The sequence below is a fragment of the Syngnathoides biaculeatus genome, chromosome 10 (genome assembly GCF_019802595.1).
Source record: "Syngnathoides biaculeatus isolate LvHL_M chromosome 10, ASM1980259v1, whole genome shotgun sequence".
Classification (NCBI taxonomy): Eukaryota; Metazoa; Chordata; class Actinopteri; order Syngnathiformes; family Syngnathidae; genus Syngnathoides; species Syngnathoides biaculeatus.
This window is the reverse complement of record NC_084649.1, coordinates 29,201,221-29,218,751: the sequence shown is the minus strand read 5'-3', so window position 1 is coordinate 29,218,751 and position 17,531 is coordinate 29,201,221. Positions and strand designations below refer to the sequence as shown.

Here is a 17,531-nt window from a genome sequence, read left to right as displayed (position 1 = left end):
TTACCTGTATGAAATTATATGTTCAGCTGTACCATAAAATGCCTATCTTGTTCGATGTTTTTGCTGAAAAATATAAGTATGTATTAATTAAAATCCGCAAATTTTGACCTAGTTTCCCGGACCTGGCAAACGCTGCCTTTCGTGACGTCTACCTCTGACGTCACAACTAGGTGACTTGTGTTTGCGTAATAGCATTTTTGCTTGCAGCACTGCTTGTTGACGCCGAAGAAAAAAAACCCATCTGTATTGAGAATTCCTCAGTAATTCTAAGCTAAAATCAATCCATAACAATGGTGAAGAAGTGTGTGGTTAAGTTTTGTCGCAATTGAAATTATTCTAGTCACAGTTTACATTATTTTCCAAAAGACCCAAGCCTCAGAAGACAGTGGGTCAGGTTTGTGCAAACGAAGAGGGCAAATTTTACCAAACCCAGTCAGCAGTCTGTCATATGCAGTGAATATTTCACCCCGGACTCTTTTACTGGTGGACTCATGTCTGAGATGGGTTTTAAATGTAAAAAAAAATGTTAAACCCTGGATCAGTGCCAGCCAATTCTGACACCTGAAGAGATCAGTGTTGTTAAAGGGAACAAACACGAGCTCGGATCAACTGCAGAACCTGGACAAGGTCCGACAAGCTCAGAATCCCCCAACAGAAACTACCAAAACTGCAAAGAGCTTTTGTTAAAAGACAAGACGCGGAGGTATGTTGGTCATGTTTTGTTTCCTAAAAACTTTGAACACTGTTGACATGGTTGAATGAAAGCGGAATATGTCGTTCTTGGCGAAAAATGTTTTATAAAAGCAAATCGTTTGACCATTCTCCACAAGAAAAACAGGATATTATTGTGTAGAAACCTTATTTAACAATTTAAGGATCGCTATGCAAAATGTAAACAAAAAATACCTGTGACTCCACCCCTAACAAACAGTATCACCACGAAGTACTGTATATCTGGCTATTGACAAGTGCGGGCAAACTTATGTTCTGATGTGTGCAGGGTTTTTAATTTTACAAAATTATCTGTAGTATTAAAACAAGTTTAACCATTACAAAGTAGTCTACCAGGATAATTTCAAACCGTTAATCTAAATAAGCAAAAACTGTGACAGTTACCGGCATCATGTGGATTTATGTGGGAGAAAATACTATTTGTACTTGTATATACTTTGAATTGGATCAGTAAATTAAAATCTTTCCTTTGTTACCAGATTATCATAGAGATTTTATCGACATATGCTGCACCATTTGCGCACCATGCAATTGATTGAAATAAACCTGTGCTTTATCGATACTTTTTTTTTTCTTATTTTAAAAAGTTCGAACACTATTTTTCTATATTAATTCCTGATGTTACAGGAAGCATCTTCTGCACAAGAGGTTGAGATTGAACCAGCAGATGCTGAATCTCCATCTTTGGTACATTCCAAAAATTGCCAAGCTGAAGACGTGCCTGTTCATGAGAAAGGAACTCTTCTGAAGTGCCATACTCATTCAAAAGGTATCAATGTATTCTGCAAACTAGTTGATAAAAGTACCCAAATTGACAGTACCCACACAATCCAATATGATATTGCAATGGACAGGGGAATGCAGATTGATCCTATTGGCTTTTTTCCATTTGGTGAAAATGCTTCTAACGCTCCCCAAAATCAGAACCAGAACACTGTAATGTCATTGTTCAACCCAATTAGGCTGTGTATTGAACTGAGGATACAAACCTTAATGACGTAAAGGCCACAGAATATTAACCTTGGAACATTTCATTACAGGAGGCCCAGAAGGAGGTTATATGGGACCAAACAGAAGCGGGAAAAAGAGAAAAAACAACATCGGACCCTGTCAGTGAAAGGAAGTACATAGTGTTTGAGAAAATTTTGTTGAATCTCTTTGACATATGTCCAATATACTGGCCTAAATCAAGGTCACATCGAAACAAAACCTGACAGTGAGTTTGGAACAATGGGACGCATTAAACAGAACACAAGCTGTTCTTTTTCTAGAACATGGGACAGTCAACCGCTGTTGAACCAAATTCCAGTTGGTAGCCTAATGTTGTCAGCAGTCATCCTGTATTCTGGTTTTCAGATAAGCCCTATTTTACGTATGCTGCAAATAATGAATGTTTCAATTAAGGAAAACATTTCAGCGCCACCAAAATGTTTATATGGCACCCACAATTATCATTGGATGGAGGGGAAAAACAAGCAGAGCTAATTGAGGAAATCAGACAAATCCCTGAAGGAATCCAGCGTGATACTGTAATATGTATTTCAACCTCAGGTGTTTTCAAAGTGCTTATATTGAAATACCATATAAGAATACAGTGCAAATGTTATGAAAACATATTTATACAAAATGTAAAAATGTAAGCATACAGTTCAATAAAAATGCTATGATTCTAGTTCTGTGGTGTATGTTTACTTCATATACAAACATATACATCAATATTTACACAAAGACAAAACAAAAAAAAATGATGTTTACCATTTAAATCCTGTGTACTCTTGGCCATCTGAATTAGGAAAGGTGTCACAAATCTTTGACACACAGCAGGATGGAATTTGAACTTGTTTATTTTTGCCAACAATTCCCAAACAGCATCTCATAAGTTGTCGATAAGCAGTATATCTCATTAAACGAAAATATGTGGATGAAGACAGGATGTTTTTACCAAACAGCAAGAGCTTTTTTTGAGTGCAACGGCAAGCCACTGCCCTTTGTGTCAGACGTCTATCGCATTTGACAGCTTCAAATCTTCACTTCATCTCACTCGTTAACATCGACCTGGACTTTCAAAAAGGGACTAAACTTTGCAGTCTCAATTTAGTCACTTTGAAAAATCACATAGAAAAGCAAATGGAGTTTAAAAATAAAGAAGCATTTAGAGATTTAATGCTTGCATCTTAAGTGGCTTGGAACATTGCATTGGCCCAAAAGCCATACAATGAAGGGTAATGTATTTAAAAAAATGCCTTGGTGATGTCGCTGAAATATTGTCCTGAAAACAAAAATCTTAAGCAAATGGTATCAGACCTTCAACTGTTCCCCCACACTGTGGAAGATAGAAGGACATTAGCATGGCTACTGATTCACAGTTGCATCCAGACCTCTAATCATGTGAGTATTTCAGTGTTGCATTCGATGAGTCGTGACATACAAGGAAAGATTTGGTTGGTCTGGTAGTTTGTCTGTGTGAGAAAGACAGTAGTGTTCAAAAGAATAGCAGAATACAGACTCTTAAGGCTGTATTAAAACTGGCTGTTTTGGAGACCAGCTTCGAGAGAGGAGACTTTAATGGTTTGAACATGTCCAGAGGCGAGATAGTGAGTACATTGGTAGAAAGGTGCTGAAGATGGAGCTGACAGGCAAAAGAGCGAAAGGAAGAGCAAAGAGAAGGTTGATGGTTCTGAAGGAAGACATGATGGCAGTGGGTGTGACAGAGGAAGATGCGGGAGATAATGGAAAAAGATGACACGCTGTGGCGAACCCTAATGGGACAAACCGAAAGGAAAAGAAGAAGGCTGTGTTAAAACAAAGAAAATAATCATGAAGCTTTTGTTTTTAAGTTATAATATATGGCTAGGCAGCACGGTGGTGCAGTTAGACATTACTGTTTGTTAGGTGGCATAGTGGCTCAGCTGGAAAGCGTTGGCTTTACAGTTTTGAGATCCCAGGCTCAAATCCCAGACCCGCCTTTGTGGAGTTTGCATGTTCTCCCCGTGCCTGCGTGGGTTTTCTCCGGGCACTACGGTTTCCTCCCACACCCCCTAAACATGCATTTATTGAAGACTCTTAATTGTCCCTAGGTGTGATTATGAATGCGACTGTTGTCTGTCTCTATGTGCCCTGCAATTGACTGGCAAAACAGTTCAGGGTGTACCCAGCCTCCTGCCCGTTGACAGAACACTCAGGGAACATGTATTTCTCCGGTTGAAGGTATAGCTTGATTGCTAATTCCGGCAAAAGGAAAATTCATCTAGCCCCTCACCTCTGTGGAGCACCATAGTCTTGAGCACCTGTTTATATTTGAGCGCGGAAGCTGAGCTCTTCCTGTCTGTGGTATTTGGGAGCATCCATGTTTTAAGGCCTTGTACACAAGAATTTATTCAAATTTTAAGATGTTTTTATTTGATAGAGACATCAGATATGAAAATTAAAAAAAAAAACAGGCATCAGGAATTCTGTGTGGCATACAGCAGGGTTGTCAAACTCATTTTATCTCAGGGGCCACCGAGGAAAATCTATTATCAAGAAGGCCGTACCCGTAAATTATGACCTATCAATGGGCAGGAAGCTGGGTACACCCTGAACTGGTTGCCAGTCAATCCAAGGACACATAGAGACAGACAACAGGCGCACTCACAATCACACCTAGGGGCAATTAAGAGTCTCCAATGAATGCATGTTTTAGGGATGTGGGAGGAAACCGGAGTCCCCAGAGAAAACCCACGCAGGCACGGGGAGAACATGCAAACTCCACATAGGCAGGTCTGGGATTGAGCCCGGGACCTCAGAACTGTGAAGCCAACACTTTCCACCTGACACACCGTGCTGCCTAATAAACAGTAATGTCTAACAATCGAGTTTAATCACTCTTTGATCACCAATACCTTGAATATTTGTATTTTATGTTATATTATTTACATATATAATCATTGGCACGTTTTGTTTAGTCAGTGACATTGATCCCTTTTTTGTGATTTTTCCAGATTGCAGCGATGATGACAAGGATGTCAGCCGAAAGCGAACAATACGTCAGGCGGCGTCCAAAGCAGTCTCAAAACAAAGGGAGATCCTTCTGGGTGATGGAGGGAGCGAGGATGAAGAGCATGAAGATCAGGAGGAAGCCTACCTTGAGCGTGAGTAGACTGCATTGTGGCCTTGTGCAACAACACATGCATTGAAATTCCGACGAACATTTGGAAGAAATTGGCAGCAAAATGTTTTTAAAGTGGACTACAATCTCTCCCCCCCTTCAGTTGATATGTTATGGAAAATTTACTTCATTTGTAAAAAAATAAAATAAAATTTGGTTTCTGCTCACCCATTAAAAGTGAAATTAAACCATGGGCTCAGTTTGATGCTGCCTATTGACAACATGCTTACCGAAGGAAAATACGTTGCCCACATAACACAAACTTCAGGGAAGATATTTTTTTCAAGTTATGCACATAGTTTAATGGACAGTTGCATGTTATGCAGGTCGAACTGGGAGTTATACATGAACATTTAAGTACAGTTCCACCAATTGTCCACTTTATGGAATAAGTGCGCTTGGAGGTGTATACGCTGCAGCCTTGTGACATCACGGGGCTAGTTTTTAGTCCTGCTCACAAAATCAAGAAAATGAATGTGAAAGATCTAAACCATATCTAAACAAATCAAGTAGTATGTTATTGTTTTGGAAGCTTATAGTACTTCAAACATTTCTTGCATTTTTAGAAATAAAATACAAAAGTATTTCGGTTGGAATTTAATATTCTGTAAATTCCAAAATAATGGTGCGATCATTCTATTTTCAGAGGTCAAAGTGCCCATGAGTATAGGTGTCCACATCAATTTTCATGGTGATTGTAGTTTTGTGATAATGTGCGTTATGAGATTTACGTACGTAATGTCCATAAGGTCTCCACTGACTGACTCCGTGGCGATATGATGTTTTAAAACATTTCTGATACCTCGCTCAGGAGTTCGGTATCAAATTTTAATAGGTTCGTCGGAGATAGGCACTCAGAAATGAAGACAAGACACACTTCTGGCTACCAACAATTGGCACTTTATTGGTCCCACACAGAAATGGTAGCACAAGCACAAATCACGTGGTATGAAGCTAAGTAATATCCAATCAGCTCTTAGAAGAATATCCAGCTCTTACCGTGCGCCAATAGGAGGGAGAGCCAACACTCCAGGTAGAGAGCAGCTTCAATACCGGCTGGGCATCCGTACGCAACCCGCAGCAGACTCTACCGAGAGTATCTAAAGTTCTCCTTTTATACTCTAAGCGTGTGCGGAAGGAGGGGTGAGTGGCCAATTCATCCCGCCTGACGCCACACTATTCTTTGTTACCAACAGATGGCGTTGCACGACATCATATAACACAAAAACATCTTTTTATGACATTGCTGGTTATCCAAACATTCTTTTATGACATTGCTGGTTATTCAAAGCTATTGCTATCGTCTTTTAGGTTATACAAAGCTATTGCGAAACATATACGAAGCTATTGCGAAACATCTTTTAATTATGGAAAAACAACACAATAAAATTATTCTTACTTCATTTGACTAGTCTCCAGGAGACGTCATAAAGACATCTCCGCAACCAGTGGAGACTTATATACTTAATAACTTCAAAAAAGAAACTTCATGGATATTTCCTTTGTTTTAAAACCATCCAAAATTATATGAGCACAACATCAGTATTAATTATCAATTTATTTATTTATTTTTTAAATTCTGAGGAAAAAAGAACACAAACACACAATGCCTCAGTTATTCACATAAGTATATCACAGAACATAAAACAATATCAGGGTGACACTTCTCGGGCTGAAATATATCTAAATATAATCGTGTTCCCTAAACAAGTGCAAGAAGACTTAATACTGTGATAAGACTGCATAACAACTATGTTCGTTCAAGTTATTCAGGTGCTTTGTAACATCCACCATAAAAGCAAGCTCCTGTACCCATTCTGCAGAATTAAATTCTAATGTGAAGTCTTACCATAAACAGTAAAATTTATTTTCATAAATCAAAGTAATTCCTCAGCACAGCACCTCAGCTTAACCTCCTTACCTCAGTATGGTGTGGAAGGCAATAGATGTGATCTTTCTCTCTGAGCAGAACTGACCGTGATTCACACTTCTGGATCAGATGTAATTAACAGTTTTGATGACCACCTTCATGAAGTTATCCATATTTATTGACTTCCAACACAAAGCCTCCTGGTCCAAAATACAGTGAAAAGTCCAAAAATCATGTTGCAGATTGAAATCAGATTGCACTTTCACTCGTAACCTTGTCACAACACCTGCTTTTTTTTTCGCGATCATTGAGGGCACACCATATGTAGCCAGCCTGACAGAGTGGAGGCAGTCCACTTCGACCCTGTCCAGCGCTACGACGAGTGTGGTAATAATATGAGCTACTGCTGTTTTAGGTTTCATTGGCACTATCTCCACAAACTCCCCGGTGACTGTCAATTTGTCAGCAACTCCACGAATAAAAATAGCCAGTTTTCCAACATCTGTAATTTCCGTGCTTTCATCATTTGCAACTGAAGACGCAATAAATGACTTTATTTGATACTCTATCTGGCTGTCCAAATTCACTGTAAGATTGGAAATTCCATCTGCAACCATTTTCTTGTCTGGCTCATAATCGCAAAAGCCTGGTGCCTTTCAGGGCGCACAGTCTCCGCTGCTTTCATTGTGCATGCTTTGACATAAGTCTCCCTATTAAAATGGCTTTAAAGTTACAGGAATTTCATGAGCAATGAGGTAGCTAGCCTTCACAGCAGCATCACTGATGTCTCTGCTGTGAGTAAACAGCTGTCAGACCTGACAAAAGTTCATTCACCTTCCTTGATGTCACCTTTCCTTGAAAGTTGTCATATTTGTCGGCATGGAGACCCAAATAGTAGCGACGGAAGTTATATTCTTTCAGCTCTGCAGCATGCTGCAAACACACCAAACATACAGCTTTCCCATTCATTTCTATGAATAAATTGAGGGATAAACATCTTTCTTGCCACACCCACCACTCTGTCCACATTTCTCTTTTTTGACAGACATATTAGGGCTATGAGGGTGCCTTAACAGTTTTTATATAACTGGGGCTATCAGGGTCTGCCTCTGGAGCGTGTTAATGATAGTCTTCTGCCCAATTTTCAAGGCAGCAGTCTTCCCTATATTGAACCCAACTGAGACAATGGAACAAAACTGAAGCAACCTAATGACGTCTGGGGAAACCTGAGCTGGGGCTTTGAGTTTACTAGATGTAAAAAATTGATGGCCTACAAAATTTGAGGTGATTTCTTCACAATATTCCGAATTTATTTTTAATTCCTTATTTTTTTGTGGGTTCAATGAGCTGGAAGTCCTCTTCTTTTCCTTTCGGCTTGTCCCAATAGGGGTCACCACAGCGCGTCATCTTTTTCCATCTAAGTCTATCTCCTGCATCTTCCTCTCTAACACTAACTGTCCTCATGTCTTCCCTCACAACCTTCATCAATCTTCTCTTTGGTCTTCCTCTTGCTCTTTTGCCTGGCAGCGCCATTCTCAGCACCCTTCTACCAATATACTCACTGTCTCACCTCTGGACATGTCCAATCCATCGAAGTCTGCTCCCTCGAAACTTGTCTCCAAAGCATCCAACTTTGGCTGTCCCTCTAATAAGCTCATTTGTAATCCTATCCCCACCTGCTCACTGTTAGCGAGAACCTCATCATCTTTATTTCTGCCACCTCCAGTTCTGCTTCCTGTTGTCTCTTCAGCACCACTGTCTCTAATCCGTACATCATGGACGGCCTCACCACTGTTCTATAAACTTTGCCCTTCATCCGAGCAGAGACTCTTCTGTCACATAACACACCAGGCACCTTCCGCCAGTTATTCCAACCTGCTTGGACCAGTTTCTTCACTTCTTTATCATACTCAAAACTGCTCTGGATTGTTGACCTGAAGTATTTGAAGTCGGCTACCCTCACTCTTGCCCCTCCACCCATCTCATTCACGCACATATATTCTGTTTTACTTAGGCTAATCTTCATTCCTCTCTGTTCCAGTACTTGCCTCCATCTTTCTAATTGTTTCTCCACCTGCTTTCATGAATATCACAATGTCATCTGCGAACATCATGGTCCAAGGGGATTCCAGTCTAGCCTCATCTGTCAGCCTGTCCATTACCACACCAAAAAGAAAGGGGCTCCAAGCTGATCCCTGATGCAGTCCTACCTCCACCTTAAATTCTTCTGTCACACCTACGGCACGCCCCACCACTGTTCTGCTGCGCTTATACATGTCCTGTACTATTCGAACATATTTCTCTCCCACACCAGACTTACGCATGCAGTACCGCAGTTCCTCTCTTGGTACTCTGTCATTGGCTCTGGCTTTCGAGATCCACAAAGATGATGAAAAATGAGCTGGAAATCCAAATCATGGAAAAACATACAATACTTTAAATTAATTTCTGAATCTATAAAGATCATATCATATGTATGTGTGTATATATATATATATATATATATATGAAAGATGTCCCACACCTCTCCTGCAACTTGGGCAAAGTTCTTTTGTTGGTGGGAGTTGAAATTCCTTCTGACATGGGACTCTGCCAGCCGTTCCCAGCAGACCCTCAAAATACTTTTGTTCCTACGACGTTGGACTGGCATCATCCCCCACCATCGGAGCCAGCTCACAACCAGGTGGTGATCAGTCAACAGCTCCTCCCTGTCTTCACCAGAGTGTCAAAGACATGCGGCCGCAGGTCCGATGACACGACCACAAAGTCGACCATCGAACTGCGACCCAGGGTATCCTGGTCCCAAGTGCACTTGTGGACACCCTTATGCCTGAACATGGTCTTCGTTACGGATAATCCGTGATGAGCACAGAAGTCCAGTAACAGAATGCCACTCGGGTTCCAAGTGGCCGTTCTTCCCAATCACGCCCTTCCAGGTCTCACTCTCATTTCCCACGTGGGCATTGAAGTCCCCCCAGCAGAAGGATGGAGTCCCCAAAGGGAGCGCTCTCCAGTACTCCCCTAAGGACTCCAAAAAGGGTGGGTACTCTGAACTGCTATTTGGCACATAGGCACAGACAACAGTCAGGACCCGTCCCTCTACCCGGAGGCTGAAGGAGGATACCCTCTCCATCCACCGGGATGAACCCTAACGTACAAGTGCCAAGCCGGGGAGCAATAAGCATACCCACACCTGGTCGGCGTCTCTGACCATGGGCAACTCCATAGTGGGACAGAGTCCAACACCTCTTAAGAGGACTGCTTCCAGAGCCCTTACGGTGCATAGAGGAGAGTCCGACTACATCTAGTCGGAAGTTCTCAACCTGACACACCAGCTCGGGCTTCTTCCCTGGCAAAGAGGTGACATTCCATGTCCCAAGAGCTATTTTCTGTGGCCAGGGATCGGATTGCCACGTTCACCACCTTCGAATACCCCCAGTTCACATTGCGCCTTACCCCTATGGCCCCTCTCACAGGTGATAAGCCCATGGGAAGGTATCGCCATGTTACCCTTTCGGGCTGTCCCCAGCAGAGTCCCATGGGTGCAGGTCTAGCTACTAAGTGCTCTCCTTTGATCCCCACCTCCAGGCCTGGCTCCGGGGGACCCAGTGACCTGCATCCGGGCAAGGGAAACCGAGATATATTTGTATTTGTCATTGGGGTTATGGAGTCGTACTTTGTCTGGTCCCTCCACTCTGACCTTTTTGGCATGGGTGACCCTACCAGAGGCGTGACACCCCACACAACTTAGCTCCTAGGGTCATTGGGACACACAAATCCCTCCACTACAATAAGGTGACAGCTCGAGGAGGGGTTTATTACCTTTATATCACACCTTTTCATGATGAAACTGCTTCACATGCATCTCTGCTCCTGGATTATGGACTTTCTCACAAACTGCCCCCAACTGTCAGACTCTGCCTTCATCTCTCTTCGACTATCAATCTCAATACAGGCCTCCCACAGGGCTGTGTGCTGAGCCCTCTTCTATACTGTCTGTACACCTCTGATCGCACACCCAGCCATCCCCCCAAGCACATAATTCAGTTTGCAGACGATACAACTGTGGTGGAACTCATCTCAGGGTAGGATGAGTCACTCTCCTGTGTTTAGGTCCAAAATGTGTTTGTGGTTCTCTGCAAACAACCTTTAAACACAAAACCAAATAACTTATAATGGATTTTAGGAAAAGCAGAGGTGACCCAACCCCCATTTTATTAGATTGACTGTGTGGAATAGTCCACAATTGTAAATTCTTCGGATATACATCACACACACCCTCTCCTGGACGACAAATAATACCACAGCCATTATTAGGAATGCCTAACAATGTATTCACTTCCTCTGAATTTTAACAAGAAACAACCTCTGTAAGAGACTGCTGATAGCCTGGTGTTGAACTGAATTTAACGTACTGCATCCCATCATGGTGTGCAGACTGCTCTGTTACAGGCAAAAAATCACTACGGAGAGTAGCAAGAAGAAAACGTTATTGGCCTCCCTCTTCCACCATTGCAGGACATTTCCAACACCCGCTATCACACTAAAGCCAGGATCATAAGTAGAGACACTTTATCACCGCAGGCATCACTTTTTCACTCATTTGCCCTCAGGGGGTAGGATACACGTCAGTTAGATTGCACACCACTAGATTCACCGTAATTTTTTGGTCAGAAGTATCAGAGGTGTTCCTACAAAAACAGCTAATGCTGTAATAAAATCTGTATTATCACAGGACTGCGAAACAAGAACTGTTGATATAGCGTATAGGGTTAACTGTATTTGTAATCCGTGTTAATAACTTGCAGGGACTTTATGTTTGAGAGCTAGGACTCATTGTTTCCATTTTACACTTGAGACTTTGCATCCCAGGACTAACAGTCTCAAGTATAAGATGGTCTGAGTAATGATTATAGTGTGCAATTGAAAAGTATGCAGCATTATTTTTATCCGATTACATAATATACTGCAATAATTGTCCGACTGTACTTTTCATGACATAATTTTGAAAATATGGTAAATGAGACAAGTTTATTTTTTGAGCTGTCATCTGCAGCAGATGTTTTTTTTCAGCATTTTCTGACCTCGCTAGCTCTTTGCAGTCATCTTGTTAGCGTGAATATGTTAAGGTACTCATCCTATCCCATCACTGTTTTGATGTAGAAAGTGACGTGATCCTTTTTTTTTAACAAGTGACACCCGAAGATATCTCCAAGTTTTTGACCCAACCCTCTTTGTGCAGCTGACGAATCTGGTAGTGATGAGGACTTCATGGTGGAAGATGATGATGACAGTGACTATGGTCACTCCAAAAAGAGAAGCAAGAAGGTTATACGACGAGGCCGGATGGACAAGGAGAAAAAAACTCCCAAACCCAGATTAAAGGCTACAGGTAAAGTAGTTTCAACATAGCTTTGCCTTCATTCTTTTTCAGGGCCACTATCATGAAATGCATGATTTTTAGTATGTTGTTAATAAAAAAAAACGGCAGAAGATATGGACCCATGTGTTTTTTAACCACAAAACATGATTGATTTTGACGTGTATAGCTTTTTGTAACTCCCAGCATGAAAATCCTCTCGAGGGATTTGTTTTCGAGAAGAAGCAGGAGGAAGTGACGTACAGGGCAGGAACGCCCTCAAGTGGACTCGTTTGTTTCTATTAGTTTTACCTCCGTGAAGGTAGATCGTTGTTCCTTCATGTTAGCCCAAATGCCAGCTTGTTGCATTGCTGGACATTGCTCGAACACTCAGGAGGATGGATTTACCCTTTATAAGTTTGCAAGAGACCCGGTTTCTCGTGAAAAATGGATTGAAACGGTGCAAAGGACGAGAGATTCGTGGGTTCCAAATGTCAGGTAGGTGTGTAAATTGTTGGGGGAGGGGGGGTGACCAATTATTCTGTCTCTCATAGCCTAACAAAAGATCTGCATACGTATGAATGGGGTGCTTAATGTGTCCACCGATCACGGCTTCGTCCGAGCTTCCGTGTCACACGAACCACCGCCAAAGCCGTGCCTCGCGGACGAGCCGACGGCCAAGCCATGTGTCCCGCGGACGAGCCGACAGCCAAGCCATGTGTCCCGCGGACGAGCACGGCTTCGGCCGGGCTGGGATACCTACTGTGTGGGAGTCTGTTGTTAGTTAGAAGGAATACGCATATCATCTAAATATGGCTCGAAACAATAGAGTAATATTGCCTTGGTCACTTCACTCAGTTGTAAGATGTTCTCTTCTTCGAAAAGTGCTTCTGTGTCTGAAGCGGCATGTCCCATAGTAGGGGCCACAGCGTGTTTTCTATGGCAAATGTCCGGGGTGACGTCACGGACAGTAAATGCAGCCAATATGGTGACCACTTGGATGTCGAATGGCACTTCAGCAAATTTGCACATGGATGATGCGCTCTCCGCACATATTTATTTTTTCGTATAGACATTGAAGTGAGTAATGTTATATCTATTTTTCATTACAATATCTATTTTACAATGGTTACAGGGATGATACTTGACCTTAAAGTACCAACACGTTTTTTTCGTTACTCTTCATGTTCAAAATGTTTTATGATTATTGTCTTTAAAATTAATTTCACTAAAAATGACCATGTTTAACCTTAATTCATATGAAAGTTGTTTTAAGCATTCTGGATAAAAAGTTTAAAATGGTTTCCATGTCATTTTGCAGTACAAAAGGTACTAAAAATACGAATTGTCGTACTTGGTCTTAGGATAAGACGGTCTTCTTCTTTTCCTTTCGGCTTGTCCCGTTAGGGGTCGCCACAGCGTGTCATCTTTTTCCATCTTAGCCTATCTTCTGCGTCTTCCTCTCTCACCCCAACTGCCCTCATGTCTTCCCTCACCACATCCATAAACCTTCTCTTTGGTCTTCCTCTCGCTCTTTTGCCTGGCAGCTCCATCCTCAGCACCCTTCCACCAATATACTCACTCTCTCGCCTCTGAACATGTCCAAACTATCGAAGTCTGCTCTCTCGAATCTTGTCTCCAAAATATCCCAACTTTGGCTGTCCCTCTAATGAGCTCATTTCTAATCCTATCCAACCTGCTCACTCCGAGCTAGAACCTCAACATCTTCATTTCTGCTACCTCGAGTTCTGCTTCGTGTTGTTTCTTCAGTGCCACGGTCTCTAATCCGTACATCATGGCCGGCCTCACCACTGTTTTGTAAACTTTGCCCTTCATCCTAGCAGAGACTCTTCTGTCACATAATACACCAGACACCTTCCGCCAGCTGTTCCAACCTGCTTGTACCCGTTTCTTCACTTCCTTACCACACTCACCGTTTCTCTGGACTGTTGACCCTAAATATTTGAAGTCCTCCACCCTCGTTATCTCTTCTCCCTGTAGCCTCACTCTTCCCCCTCCACCTTTCTCATTCACGCACATATATTCAGTTTTACTTCGGCTAATCTTCATTCCTCTCCTTTCCAGTGCATGTCTCCATCTTTGTAATTGTTCCTCGGCATGCTCCCTGCTTTCACTGCTTATCAAAATATCATCTGCAAACATCACGGTCCAAGGGTAATCTAGTCTAACCTTGTCTGTCAGCCTATCCATTACTACCGCAAACAGGAAGGGGCTCAGCGTAGAACCCTAATGCAGTCCCACCTCCACCTTAAATCCTTCTGACACACCAACGGCACATTTCACCGCTTTTCTGCTGCCCTCATACATGTCCTGTACTATTCTAACATATTTCTCCGCCACACCAGACATGCGCGTGCAGTACAACAGTTCCTCTCTTGGTACTCTGTCATAGGCTTTCTCTAGGTCTACAAAGACACAATGTAGCTCCTTCTGACCTTCTCTGTACTTTTCCACTAGCATCCTCAAGGCAAATAATGCATCTGTGGTACTCTTTCTAGGCATGAAACCATACTGTTGCTCGCAGATACTTCTGTTCTGAGTCTATCCTCCACTACTCTTTCCCATAACTTCATTGTGTGGCTCATGAACTTTATTCCTCTATAATTCCCATAGCTCTGAACATCGCCTTTGTTCTTAAAAATGGGAACTAAAACACTTTTCCTCCAATCTTCAGGCATCTTTTCGCCCGCTAGTATTCTGTTGAATAAGTTTGTCAAAAATTCCACCGCCATATCTCCAAATTGCTTCGTTCATCAACTTCTCAAAGTATTCTTTCCATCTATTTAGCACACTACTGGCACCAGTCAACACATTTCCATCTCTATCTTTAATCACCCTTACCTACTGCACATCCTTCCCATCTCTATCCCTCTGGCTGCCCAACCTGTAGAGATCCTTTCTCCTTTCTTTCGTGCCCAACCTGGTGTACATGTCTTCATATGCCTCTTGTTTAGCCTTTGCCACCTCTACCTTTGCCCTACGTCACATCTCGATGTACTCCTTTCGCCTCTCCTCAGTCCTCTCAGTGTCCCACTTCTTCACTAATCTCTTTCCTTGTATGACTCCCTGTATTTTGGGGTTCCACCACTAAGTCTCCTTCTCCCCTTTCCTACCAAAAGAGACACCAAGTACTCTCCTGCCTGTCTCTCTGATTACCTTGGCTGTCGTAGTCCAGTCTTCCGGGAGCGTCTGCTGTCCATCGAGAGCCTGTCTCACCTCTGTCCGAATGGCCGCACAACATTCTTCCTTTCTCAGCTTCCACCACATGGTTCTCTGCTCTACCTTTGTCTTCTTAATCTTCCTACCCACCACCAGAGTCATCCTACACACCACCATCCTATGCTGTTGAGCTACACTCTCCCCTACCACTACTTTACAGTCAGTAATCTCCTTCAGATTACATTGTCTGCACAAAATATAATCCACCTGCGTGCTTCTACCTCCGCTCTTGTAGGTCACTATATGTTCCTCCCTCTTCTGGAAATAAGTGTTCACTCCAGCCATCTCCATCATTTTTGCAAAGTCCACCACCGTCTGTCCCTCAAAGTTCCTTTCCTGGATGCCGTACTTACCCATCACTTCTTCATCGCCCCTGTTTCCTTTACCAATATGTCCATTACAATCTGCACCAATCACAACTCTCTCGCTTTCTGGGATGCTCAGAACTACTTCATCTAGTTCCTTCCAGAATTTCTCTTTCAACTTTCGGTCACATCCTCCCTGTGGGGCATAGCCGCTAACCACATTATACATAACACCCTCAATTTCAAATTTTAGTCTCATCACTGGATCTTTTACTCTTTTCACCTCCAAGACATTCTTAGCCAGCTCTTCCTTTAAAATAACCCCTACTCCATTTCTCTTCCCATCTACTCCGTGGTAGAATAATTTAAACCCTGCTCCTAAACTTGTAGCCTTACTACCTTTCCACCTGCTCTCTTGGATCCACAGAATATCAATCTTTCTCCTAATCATGTCGTCAACCAACTCCTGAGCTTTTCCTGTCATAGTCCCAACATTCAAAGTCCCCACACTCAGTTGTAGGCTCTGTGCATTCCTCTTTTTCTTCTGACGATGCATCCGGTTTCCTCCTCTCCTTTGTCTTTGACCCACAGTAGCTGAATTTCCACCGACGCCCTGCAGGTTAGCAGTGCCGGGGGCGGGCGTTGTTAACCCGGGCCACGACCGATCCGGTATGGGATTCTTTAGATGAACGCTCATATTTGTTTGGCACAGTTTTTACGCCGGATGCCATTCCTAACGCAACCCTCTGAATTTATCCGGGCTTGGGACCGGCCTACAGATTGCACTGGTTTGTGCCCCCATAGGGCTGCATTTCTTAGGCGGTGAACCTTGACATAATTTGTTGTGAGGATAAGACTGTGATCCTTAGTCCCCCAAGGTTTGAGAACCCCTGGTCTATAAGTATGGAAGTGATTTGGAAGCAAAAGGTTCATATCTTTTAAATGAAAATTTTGATTCCATCTTTGACTCCAAGTAAAGTTGACATGCAGTCCAAAAAGCATTTTGTTAGCCTTGTGCTCATAAATGCTGAACCGGAGGAAGCTTTCGCATCAGCACAATCCTTCTGCGACATTGTGAATCACGTCATAAAGGCACGTTACAAAAGCGAAGCTTTTGCCGTCTTTGATCATCCAAAAGTTTAAATTTTTCACTGATTGTCATCATCTTCCTCTTCCCCTTGGGCGCCTTGGAGGAAGCTTTGGCGTCAGCACAGCACTTCGGCGGCATTGTGAGCACGAGAGGTTAGCGCGTAGTCAACAGCATAGACGAAAATTGCGGGACGTAAGGACAATGGAAAGGGTTCTCTAATTGGTCGATGTCGCACCGGGTACCAATCATGTGCCTTGTATAAATGCGTCTTCCTGCAATATACCAATGTGGCTGTATTTTTCCAAAGTGAAGCACTGAAGCCACAAAAAGTGAAAAGAGAAGTAGCGAGGGAACCCTGTACAGTGAAGAAAAGTATTTTAACACCGTGCTATATTGCAAGTTCTCGCACTTAGAAATCATGGAAGGGTCTAAAATTTTCATCGTAGGTGCATGTCCACTGTGAGAGATAATCTAAAAATAACTATTTGAACACCTGTCTATCAGCTAGAATACCCTCAAAGACCTGTTAGTCCGCCTTTAAAAGTCCACCTACACTCCATGTATTATCCTGAATCAGATGCACCTGTGTGAGGTCGTTAGGTGCATAAAGACACGTGTCCACCTCATGCAATCAGTAAGACTCAAACTTTTAACGTGGCCAAGACCAAAGAGCTGTCCAAAGACAAAAGTGTACAACTCCACACAGCTGGAAAAGGCTACGGAGAAATTGCCAAGCAGTTGGTGAAAAAAGGTCCACTGTTGGAGCAATCATTAGAATATGGAAGAAG

General features: G+C 42.7%; 1 protein-coding gene across 2 annotated transcripts in view; it reads left to right on the top strand.

Annotated features, from left to right (window-relative positions):
• Positions 1 to 17,531, top strand: part of nucks1a (nuclear casein kinase and cyclin-dependent kinase substrate 1a) — a 138,011-nt gene that overhangs the window by 105,559 nt on the left and 14,921 nt on the right. For both annotated transcript variants that reach the window (XM_061832983.1, XM_061832982.1), the window contains 2 exons: positions 4,713 to 4,862; positions 11,992 to 12,141. In XM_061832983.1, coding sequence (XP_061688967.1) covers positions 4,713 to 4,862; positions 11,992 to 12,141 — 300 coding nt within the window. The remainder of the gene's footprint in view (positions 1 to 4,712; positions 4,863 to 11,991; positions 12,142 to 17,531) is intronic.